At 43.1% G+C, this 11,930-nt stretch overlaps 1 protein-coding gene across 1 annotated transcript; it reads right to left on the minus strand.

Annotated features, from left to right (window-relative positions):
• Window positions 1-5,599: 5,599 nt before the first annotated feature.
• On the minus strand, window positions 5,600-6,096 carry LOC114210808 (small ribosomal subunit protein uS10). Its single transcript, XM_028105206.2, has one exon. It carries the CDS (start codon window positions 5,993-5,995, stop codon window positions 5,636-5,638), a length of 360 nt encoding a protein of 119 aa, XP_027961007.1. The 5' UTR covers window positions 5,996-6,096; the 3' UTR covers window positions 5,600-5,635.
• Between the last annotated feature and the right edge of the window lie 5,834 nt (window positions 6,097-11,930).

The raw sequence follows: 11,930 nt of genomic DNA on the forward strand, positions 1-11,930 counted from the left end.
TGGCAGACGGTACTACCTCTTGTTCTTTTTGTTGAGGTGATTTTTTTCGTCCTGTCATTTTGTCCAGAGGAGAATAGATGAATGAGAGAACAAAATGCTAACAGGTTAACAACGTCCCCAGAAAATATACTCTAAACAAATCAGAAAAGACCTGAAACCAGGGGAAAAGAAAGGGAAAGAAAGAAAAAAGAAAGAGAAAAAAGAAAAGGAAAAAGATAAAAACAAAAACAGAACAAAACAAAAAAAAACAGAATATGATCAAATATGATAAGGCTAGTGCATAGATCAGTGCCACACACTAGATTTTGGGTGTATTTTGGTCTTTTAGAAGAAAGTGCCTCCTAAAATTTTAAAGTTAGAAAGACTTATATATGTACAAAATAAGGGTTGATACAATGAAGGGATGGAATATGACTGTAAAGATGAAAATTATAAAAAAATTTAAAAAAGGAATTGATAAGGTGCTTGAACAAAGAAAGAGGAGGATTAAAAAAAGAAAGAAAGAAAAAAAAAGGGGAGAGAATGTGATCAGACAGGAGACTAGAACAGGGCCATACACTAGAGATTTAGGGTATATTTTGATATGTTAGAAGAAACTGTATCTCAAAATTTTAGAGAACAACTTATATATATATGCCAAAGATAAGGGTAACTACTATGAAGGTATAGAATATGACTCTAAAAATGAAAAATAAAAATGTTTTTTTAAAAAAGAGATTGATAAGATGTTGGTTGAAAAAGGGAAAAAGAAAAATTCAAAAAAAAACAGTTAAAAAAATTAACTTTGAAAGATTAAAGAATCATGGTAAAAAAGCCATGAATTCTATGTGCAGTACTCCCCTAGTGCTGGAGTTCTCCAGTTCTCATTGATCTGTAAACTTGGTCTTGGCTGGCTGTTCATGCTGATCTTCTGGGGGAGGGGCCTGTTGCCGTGGTTTCCAAATGTCTTTGCCGGAGGCGGAATTGCCCCGCCTTTGCGGGTCCAGGCTATGTAATCTGCTCAGGTTTGCTCTTGGGAGCTTTTGTTCCCTGCAAGCTCTCGGTACAGCTTTGGAGGATGAGAGTGAAAATAGCGGCCTCCCAATCTCCACCCTGGAGGAGCCAGGAACTCAGGGCCCCACTCCTCAGTGAGCTTCCAGGAAAAGCAGTCAGTCACTCTGTCTCCCCGGTCTTCGGCTGCACTCCATGCTCACCCGGCCTGTGACCGAGCGTTTCTATCTCTGGCACTTGACTCGGTGTGGAGTCTCCAAACCCAGCAGATCCCTGTGGTGTGCTTCTGCACCGCTCCTCCCAGGGGAGGAAGGGGAGTCTCCCCAGCTCTGCCGCTTGTTGGGTCCCTGCTGGAGGAGCAGTCGCCCGACTGTGTCGCCAATCAGTTTATGGCAACCCCAAGCTGAAAGCCCACGCCTTGGCTCTGTCTCTGCAGGCGGCTTCCCCACTCTGATACCTGGGAGCTCTGCTGCACTCAGGCACCCCCGGTCTTTCTGTGACCCCGAGGGTCCTGAGACCACACTCTCCCGCGAGGGTTCCACCCCCCGCTTAGCCACTGGAGCGGCGTCCCTTAACGGAGATGACTTCTAAAAGTTCCGATTTTGTGCTCCGCGGCTCTATCACTCACCAGAAGCGGCCGACGGAGGCCCCCTCCCCCGCCGTCTATCCTCCCGAATATCGCCTCAGATTCACTTCTCTGCAAGTCCTACCTTCCAGTAAGTGGTCGCTTTTCTGTTCAGAGAGTTGTTGCTATTCTTTTCTTTGATCTCCTGTTTAGTTCGTAGGTGTTCAGAATGGTTCGATCCCTATTCAGCTGAATTCCTGAGACCAGACGAAATCCAGGTCTCCTACTCCTCTGCCACCTTGCTCCGCCCCCTGGTCCTTCATTTCTAATGCATGCACTTAGAACCACTTCCAAACAGTACAGATTTGACCTTACATGTGGACAATTTTTGTTAATGTTCTATGTGCCCTTGAAAGAAGGCAATCCTCACATCCTTGGGTACTGTGTGTGTACCAAAAGTGTAATGTACCAAAAATATAACAAGCTTCTTGAGGGTTGGAATTTAAGAATTCTACAGCATTTATAAAATTTCAAGTACATTTGAGATACTAAAAGAATGCTTTGAGACTTTCTACTGATTGTTGAATGTTATGAGCTCTTATGCATTCTTAGAGCTGCAAATAGCTCCATGGTTGTTGTAATGAATTTCAGAAGAGGGATTTGCATACATTTTTGTGAAAGTCACAGAGTTTTAATTAACTGGAAAGTTAATACAAATCAACAATGTGGTGTGGCTGCAAAAATTCAATATAAGATTCCATCACATGAAAACACCATGTCAAGGCGAGTCCTGGTCCGTATATGCACGTCAGTCTTTGTGGAGCATGTAACTCTAAGAAAGGATCAGTAAAGAAAGAGGTCTTTGCTGTGGCAAAACATCTACATGTTTTATGAGGAAGACTTGAATTTTTTTTTAAGATTTTATTTATTTATTTGACAGAGAGAGAGAGACAGTGAGAGAGAGAACACAAGTAGGGGGAGTGGAAGAGGGAGAAGCAGGCTCCCTGCTGAGCATGGAGCCCAATGCAGGGCTCGATCCCAGGACTCTGGGATCATGACCTAAGCTAAAGGCAGACACTTAACCAACTGAGCCACCCAGGTGCCCCAGACTTGAATTATTTTATATGTAACATGAGGAAGAGAAGGTGTGGGACAGGGAAGTGAAGGGGCACATGCCAATGGGGAAAGTAGGAAGGGGAAGATAGTTCTTATTTTAGGGTCAGTTTGTATCAAAAGATGTCTCATTCCTTTCATTTCTGACTCTAACTCTAGAATCTGGGTGAACTGGCTTTACTCCTCCCCACAAATAAGGTCTATCTGTTATGTGCTTCTTTTTTTCTATGTTCTTGAGGGTCTGTTTGTTGTTATCTCCTAAGCTCTGGCTATAAAATTCAAAATCTAAATAGGAAACAAATTACCCGAGTATTCAGAATCCATGGACATGATCACAGAAAATTGCTTTACATAGTAAAGGAGAAGCTAGAATGCAAACACAAGGGACAGCAGCCCAACCCAAACATTCGGAGGAGGAGGCACTATACTTCCCAGAGCAGAGGGTGATCAGGAGGAGCCAGTGTTACCAGGGCCAGGACATTGGGTGGAAGCTGGAACTGTTGTGCTCTGTTCAGTAGAGCTAGAGCAACTCAGGAGATGCTGCCTCCTTCAGAAGTCTTTGTGAGACAGAGAAAGAGGGCATGAAACTACCGACTCTTCCCCCTCATACTCTCCAATCTTCTACCAGTACCTTCTGTTGGAGGAACCCAGACTTGTGCCTCTGGTGTAGGAGCCTCGGAAATGCATCTGTCAGGGATCAGGCCCCAGGAAAGACAATGTAGCAGGGGAAAGGCTAGGAGTGAGTCCAGGCCCAAATGTGCCTGGGATGATTCTGTCCACCTCTCTTGCTTCTCAGAACTTATTCTTATCCTTCAAAACATAAGACGCAACCTGGTAAAACCCATCTCTCCATTATATCAATGAACATGCCCTCCCCTCCCAGAAACTGGAGACATGGAGTCCCATTGGTCATTGTAACAACCTCAAGGTCAGAATCTCCAGGTAAGAAATATTTCCTCCCTGTTGGCTACTGATGTGGCTTCTCATGGTGTGAACTATGAACTGCAATATAAAGTTAAGCATATTCCTACATAAATGGTAAAAAAAGAAGGGAAAAGATGAGTGCTGAATACATATGTAAAAATATGCATGGATGCTACAATCATTACTAGGACTTGTCATGAGATCTTAGTAGATAGCTCTCAGTTTTCTTTAACTGCCTATTTTGTATTGTCCTTGTCCTCAGCCAGTAGCTAAAATGGTGGGGTTTTTATTCATTTTGGGGTGTCCCAAAGTTTTTCTCTGGAAAAGTTTGAGCTCTTGGTGATGTTTCTCTTACTTAGGTCCTGTAATACTATATTGAATTTACTAATAGGCTTAGTAAAGGTTCTAAGAAGTGCCCAGTGATGTCTGCAGCTTTAATATATTCCTCCTACCCTGATGAAAACCAGCAGCCACACTTCCTTTTGGGAGTCACGGTCAATACTCGCCGTCAATCACACCTCCTCTCCATGTTGCTTCAGTAGCAAACAGCCAGGTGATCCTCAACTTTGAGTTTCATGAGGTTGTTGCTGTGCCTCTCATGGAAGCATTTCTTCCTTGGGAATGGAAACCTCTAACCCATCAGATCCCAGAGTCATAGAGAGAGCAAAGTGGCCTCTTTGGCCCTGGCCTTGGGAGAAATAGTACCTTGCATTAATTTTGAGTTCAGAGCATCTTGTAGGGCAATATCATCCTCACAGGGTGTTACTGCCGGGTTAGCCCTATAACTAAGTCTTCACTCATCACCTTGGTATTCTATTAGGGCCACTACTTCTGAGTGACAGAGCGTCTCATAAGACCAATGAATGTCATGTCTGTGATGAGCCCACTGGCACATTTCTTTTGGTGAAATGTGTTTCATGGTCAGAGACAATGTTAAGTAAATACTATAGTCCTAAGCAAGGCATCTTACAATGCACAGACAGTGGTGCTGTTAGAAGCAGACAGGGAAAAGAGGGCCAATCCATACCCAGGACAGGTATTTATTTCAGTGAGGATGATGGCTGCCTCTCCCTGATGGAAGAAGTTCAAAGTAATCAGACCCCGATACTACACTGTAGTCCCTTTTGGGCTGTGTAATCCACCTGCAAATTAGGCCCAAGTGTTTCTTCCTCTGCCTACTGGTCACAGAAAAACTATCTGGAGGCCACAGCTTAGGGAGGGAAGAAAATTGTGCTGTGGGGTCCAACCACTGGCTGGTGCACCTGGCTCTTCTTCCTATGATGACAAACTGCTTCTGCTGTGTCCACTCACTTGTGGCTGGGAAGCAGGGTTGCATAGCTCCAGCTGATGTGAGGGACCAGCTCACAGTCATTTGTTGTCCCACAGTCAGTAGTGATCCAGAGTGGTCACCCAAAGGTAGACCAGTTTTCTGCTGAAAACTTAGGTTTTCCTATTTGGTCTTGCTAGACTTCACAGTGCATCCTTATTCACCATAGGATTTTGGGTGCCACTGGATTTTCTGTGTTATAAGGCTTAAGTAGCTTCCTAGCCTGGACATGCTGCAAGCCTGTGCCCTTCCAAAACCAAGAGCCAGTCGGGTCACTGGTAGGGGAAGAGCAGCACCTCTGAAAGGGCTGTGTTTCCCAAGCCCAAAGAAGCTGGGCTTCATAAAATCACCATGTGGTAGTCGTGTACTAAACCTCACACTGCTTGGGTCACACCCTGGTAAACCCATCCTGGCATGACAATAGTGCACTTCTTCAGGACCGAGTGACACCATGGCTATGCCCATGCCACAAATATATCGTCTCTTCTCCAGGCCATTCCTGTTTTCAGCAGGCCTTTCCACCCAATTCAGCTGCTTCTTGCCACACTATAAATGTGCTCCAGTCTCAAACCATGATCACGTACTTATCACTTTTTCCTCAAAAGTAGCGAAGCAATCGGCACATCTTAACTTTAATACTACAACATGATTTTCCATTTAACTAATTTATTTCTTTTCTTTTAACAACTGATAATCAATTTATTAAAAAGGTTGATTTAAGCATCTGCAATGGTGACTTCAACCTCAACTCCTGGCTCAATACTGATGGAAGTAATCTGCTTAACAATCTCAGAAGGACTGTGCAAATCAATGAGTCGCTTGTGGATCCTCATCTGAAAACGATCCCAGGTCTTAGAACCTTCACCACAAGGAGTTTTTCTTGTAGTGATTCTCAGAGTCTTGGTAGGCATCCGAACTGGTCCTTTCACTTTGAGATTCTTTTCCTTTGCGCCTCTGATCAAGTCAGCACATACCTTTTCCAAAGATTTTACGTTGCGGCTGGTGAGAGTAATTCTAATTCGGTGAATCGCCACCTCCGGTTCCACGGGTGTCTTCCCAGTGTCTTTAAAAGCCATGGCTGCGGCGTGGCTTCCTGACCGACTTGTTCCTCAGTGAGAGCGAACAGCGGTGAGTCAGGAGCAGGAGCGGGGCGTGCAAACCTCCGCTGCAGCTGCAACCGCGTCTTCCTCCTAAACTAATTTATTTCTAAAAGTCTAAATAGGGATTTACAGAGTTCTAAGCAGCTTTTAAATTAAGTCCACATTTCAGGGCATTGTGAGCACATATCTGAGTACTGGGAGGCAAGAGTGGTGTATTTCTGAGGTACTGCATAGAAATCTAAGAGACTGGTTTCAAGTCAGCCCTTGTGACCTGGGAGATACCTATAAAATAAAGTGCTGGTGGGGAATAAAATGGAACAGTACATGTGGACGCACCTGCAAACATAAAGTCGTTTCACATAAATATCAAGTGTGAAGATAATATGGTCAGTTAGCCAACTTATGGGGAGACAAGGCCTCTGGTGTTAACTCTGTTACACCTCTCAGTATGAAGGTAACACGGTACTGCATTTAGGGATGATTACTGAATGATGCCTTTGTGTTCTTTCCTTCCAACTTTGGGGATAAGTAAGAGAATAGCCTCTTCATACAACATCTTCCATCATCTCCTTTACAACTTCCGTGCTTGACACTTCCTCTGTTTCCAGCCCTGACTCACGTGAGGCTGTCTTCTCCTGGGAACTGTGATGTGAGCATGGCTAGAGAGGAGGCTTGGAGAATGATCAGTTCAGTTAGATCACATAACGTGTAATCGTATTATAAACTAGAAGATGGGAGGAACTTGTACAGAAGCAGCCAAAGAACCAGAAGGTGGGTTTTAGTAAAAATTCAGTGGAACAGAGGGTTGGGAATTCTTCAAGGAGGGAAAGAACAGTCAATGTGGTGGATGTTTACAGCAGTTGGGAGAAAGACACGGGTGGTAGACGACCCCAGCGGCACTTTGAGGCTTGATTCTGGAGCCAGAGGCCACTGAGATGTTGGCTCCAAGCAAGGGTGAGGCTGCAGCAGCCTCAGAGATGGGGGTCTAGCAGGTGACAGCTCTGCAGTGGCCCAGCTCAGATCCCACAGTAACAAGATGCACCAAGCTGAGAGTGTGGCTCCCAACTAGACATGCACTAGCACATGGACTGCTGTGACCACTGCAAAACCTCCTCACATTTTATGAACCATGGAAACTATGTGCAAATTCATCCTGGGTGATGTTCTAGGCCAGACTCAATCACAAGTGTTGAGACTAATACAGGCTGGGAAACTAAAATAGAGCCATTCATCTTCAACATCAATTTGAAGGAGGCAAAATAAAATGTAAAATATCCTGAGACAGTACACTAGCACATGCTCTACCTTGCACTCAGAAGCTTGTAACTCACTTGAACCCGTATTTTCTTTCAATAACCATTGAGTTATTGAGAAGCAAATGGACTGGCCCCAAGCATCAGGGTAAATATGCTGTCTTTCTGCTACAGGATGCTAAGTGGCTTGGATTAAAATGTGGCAATATTTACAATAAACATTACAATAAAATGTTATGGAATTTCTGGGCTAAGTAAAATATTACCAGGAAATGAGGTAGACATTTTTCCTCCAGTGCTCCACAGGGTTATCATGCTATAGTTATGGGTGAGCTATGGTCATTTAAAATGTAAATATAAATAGCATTTGGATAAAACTTCTTCACACAGTTGTGTTGATATAAAAAAAAATGCTCTGTCTCCCCTAAAACTGTTTGTATTTAGTTGCAAAAATTTAGCTAGCAATGTACAGATGGTAAGAATGCTTTATTGATTTTTTTTTAACAGAGATGCTATTAACGGCATACTCTGACAAATCAGTGGGCATACACAATGCTTGGAAGTGGATACAATTTCCCCCAGTACTTTCTTACCTTTTTTAGCTCTAAGAAGTTTGTAGAAAAGAAAGTCATAAAATAACAGAAAAACATTCCAAAATTAGCACAATATGAACAAAATTTGAAAGAATAAGTATATATGATGAATTCACCTGAAATTTGAACTAAATCAAACACTTACCTTGCTCCTGAACTTAATGAAAAAGTATTCAATTTTCCATCTTTAAATATGATGCTAGATGATTTTTTTACAGATACCCTTTATTAGTTGTAAAAGTTTCTTCTATTTCTATTTTTTTAAATTTTTATTTCTTTATTTATTTGAGAGAGAGCGAGTGAGCGAGAGAGAGAGCATGAGAACAGGCAGAGGGGCAAAGGGAGAAGCAGGCTCCCCACTGAGCAGAGAGCCCAATGTAGGGCTTGATCCCAGGACCCTGGGACCATGACCTGAGCCCAAGGCAGATGCTTAACTGACTGAGCCACCCAGGTGCCCAGTTTCTTCTATTTCTAATTTGCTAAGAGTTTTTATCATGAACGTATGCTGAATTTTTATTGAATGCTTTTTCTGTATGTATTGAGAGGATCCTGTTTTTTGCTCTTTAGTCTCTTAATATGATGAGCTACATTGACTGCTTTTTGAATGTTAAGCCAATCTGGCATTTCTGGGATAAATCACACTTACCCATGATATGTTACCTTTTTCACATATGGCTGGATTCATTTTGCTGCAATTTGTTAAGGTATTTTTGCCTTTGCTATAGAAAATACATCTTTGTAATTTTCCTTTCTTGTGATATCTTTGTCTAGTTTTGGTATCAGAGCAATGCTGGTTTCATTAAGTGAACTGGGACATATCCCTTTTTTATGATTTTCTACAGGAGTTTGTGTGGAATTGGCATAATTTATTTCTTAAAATCTCTGTTGGAATTATCAGTGAAGCCATTTAGGCCTGGAGCTTCCTTTGTAGGAAAAGTTTAACTATAAATTCAATATGCTGATAGATACATGGCTCGTCGGGTTATCTAATTCATCTTGAGTAAAGAAATAAATGCCTTATGCCATTTTTTTCACTTCTTTCTTTTTATCAGTTTGGATAATCTCTACTGATATATATTCATGTTCACTAAGTTTTTATTGTTGTTTTTTGCTGTGTTTAGGCTGCTAATGAGCCTATCAAAAGTATCTTTAATCAATGATATGGTATTTTTCATTTTTGGAATTTTCCGACTGTTTTATAGTCAAATCTCTCTGCTAAAACCTCCATGTGTTCATTCGTACTATCTAACTTTTACACTATACCCCTTCATATCAATCAGAGGGACTTCAATGTACCTGTCGTTTGATTTCAGCATTTGAAGCACAGCTATGTCTAGTTCTGTTAACTGCTGTATTACTTGGCAGTGGGTCATTTTTTCTTGTGTTCATGTGTTGTGTGTCTCATATTTTTTTTATTGAATGTCAGATATTATATATAAAAGAACTGCAGAGACCAAGGTAAATAGTATTTATCCTCAGAAATGGTCATGTCTAATGTGTGGAATTGAGCCACTTGTGTCCATACATGAACTGGGTTGGGTTCTGTTAATGCCTCTAAACCCCACAGAGGTTGGCTAAGTACATGCTGTTTGTGTGTGGTAGAGCCTGCACACCTGCCCCACAGAAGGGCTTACTGGTCTTCATCCTCTCTCAGAGACACACCACCAATGCTTGTTACTTGGTGCAGCTGTGCTGTAAATTCAGGGGCTTTATCAGCTAACCTGCTTCAGCCTCATTTTTAGGCAGGTCTTATGGCGTTTTCCTCAGGGCCAGGTGTTTTCAGCATTCCTGCCCCCCCCCGGTTCTCCTTTAAATTTGGGGGGTCTTGGATGAGAGGAAGTTTCCTGCCCCTCACCAGCAGAAGCTGACCCTGCTTTGTATCGGTGCCTGATTCCAGGTTTCAGAGGTTTCCTGTCTCCCTGACCCCCAGGCACATGAATTTGCTTGTACCCCTCTCTGTGCAGTGGATGTTTACCTGGGTCTGATAGTAGAAAGACTCCTGTCTTTCTTCCAGAGGTCCGCTCTTGTTTCTTCCCCTGCCCCAGAGATAGTGAATCCTTGCAGGCATACAAGGGATGAGAGAATTTTTTGCCCCAATTGCAGTGGCTGACTGTCTTTGCTTTGTATGAGAGGAGGACCTGACAAATGGTCAAGGGTTTAGAGCTGCTCAATCCCAGTGGAGGCCCTTTTGCATTTTCTGACCTGCCCCCAACCTTTCTCATGAACACCTGGATGATGCCATAGGAAAGAAGTGGTGGGGAAGCACCGACCCCGCTTGACTCTGTGGTATCCAGGGCTCTGAAGGGCCATGCTGGCCCTTACCTGGCATTTCAGGGTCTGTTCTCTCTTACCTGTTTTAAGTGTGGCCACGGCTTCCTTCTGCAGTCTGCTAAGGGTGACACACAGCGTGTGTCCATCTCTCCTTGGAGGGTCTTGTACACTTCAGAATTCTGTTCCTTTGCTGCCTTGAGACCCCACAGTGGTGCTGGCCTTGAGAAAGAAAGGGCTTTGCAGACCCTGTGATGAGAGAAGGGTGAGGTTCCATCTTGTCATGTTCAAATGGAGGCAGAACTCTATCCCCTGCATATTTAATTTTGGTCATCTTATTTCTTGTTTCTAGCAAACCAGGATTATGTAAAAGCTTGACTCCTGCCTTCACTTAGTTTTTCAACTATAAGTATTCTTTATTCACCTCACAGGTCCTGAAGAAAACTTTAAATATAATTGTCTTCCAAATTATGTCTGGCTTGTTCCTTTTCTAAAACTGTAAGTCTTCAGTCTGCTTCAACTCTTGGTGATGTTCATGCTCTGTGGACCTCTTGCTCCCCCTTCACACAACCCAACATTTGTCCTGTCACATCTGTTCCCTTTCCAGCCACTGCAGGCTTGGGGTTCACATTGTGGGTGCGGTGAGCCCCTTTTAGTTCTCTGGTTTTGTGCATGTAAATAAAGCTGTCATTACTTACACCTCCTTCACTTTTCCAAGCAGTTTCCTTCATGCTTAATTTCATATTCATATTTATCCATTTTTCTTATAAAACACTTTTATAGATCACACTCTTTTTTTTTCTTTTGGTATGTATTTTTTTTAAAGATTTTATTTATTTGACAGAGAGAGACACAGTGAGAGCAGGAACACAAGCAGGGGGAGTGGGAGAGGGAGAAGCAGGCTTCCCGCTGAGCAGGGAGCCCGATGCGGGGTTCCATCCCAGGACCCTGGGATCATGACCCCAGCCGAAGGCAGACGCATAACAACTGAGCCACCCAGACGCCCTCTTTTGGTACGTATTAATTGTGAAATCTTTCAGGAATCTCTTTGGTGATGAGCTAGTGCTGTGTTTTAACTTGGGAAATTCTCACTCATCCACAGTAAGAGCTATCTTCAGGCAGGATGTGTCTGGGGAGCTATTTTGGCCTCTTTTCTCCATTTGAACGAGTGAAAGCCCCCTTCCTGCAAAGATGGTGTCTCTGGTGTTTAGGTGTGAAACTGCCTGGCCTCTACGCTCCAGAGCCAGTTCTGCAGCTGCTGTTGCCTCAATCACACCTGCTGGTCCAAACGAGACGTTGTCTGTGTTTCCCCCATGGGCCCCACCTCCTCTGAGTCTGCGTTCTTCCAGCTTTGTCTCGTGTTTTCGGCCCGAGGAATTTTCTTCCAGGGACATGATTCATGGCTATTGGATATCTCTACATGTGGCAGAAATTCCTCATGTGTTGTGATTCAAAGTTATTGATGTCTTTTTGTCCCATCAAAGGGGGAATTTACTTCTTATACTCTGGGGATTATTTTTAAGGGGAGAAGGGACAGAGTCCTCTCTAAACTGGGACTCCTGGTAACGTTTCCCATTTCCATGAGTGCTTCATACCTCACCCACTTCTGAGGAGCAACGGACTCTGAGACAGTGTCCCCTGCAAACAGTTCTGCTCAATCACTGCCAGAAGTGAGTTCTGATAACACTATTAACTCATTTCTTGCTTCATGTTATGTGAAGAATGGTAAAAATGAATACGTTTTAAAGCTTAGTGTCAGCATGTAGAAAACATGTAAAACAAATCAGCCTGAGACTC

This window comes from Eumetopias jubatus, unplaced genomic scaffold, assembly GCF_037043125.1.
Source record: "Eumetopias jubatus isolate StellerSeaLion01/CBP00866 unplaced genomic scaffold, mEumJub1_p1.0 scaffold_3, whole genome shotgun sequence".
In the NCBI taxonomy this organism is placed as follows: Eukaryota; Metazoa; Chordata; class Mammalia; order Carnivora; family Otariidae; genus Eumetopias; species Eumetopias jubatus.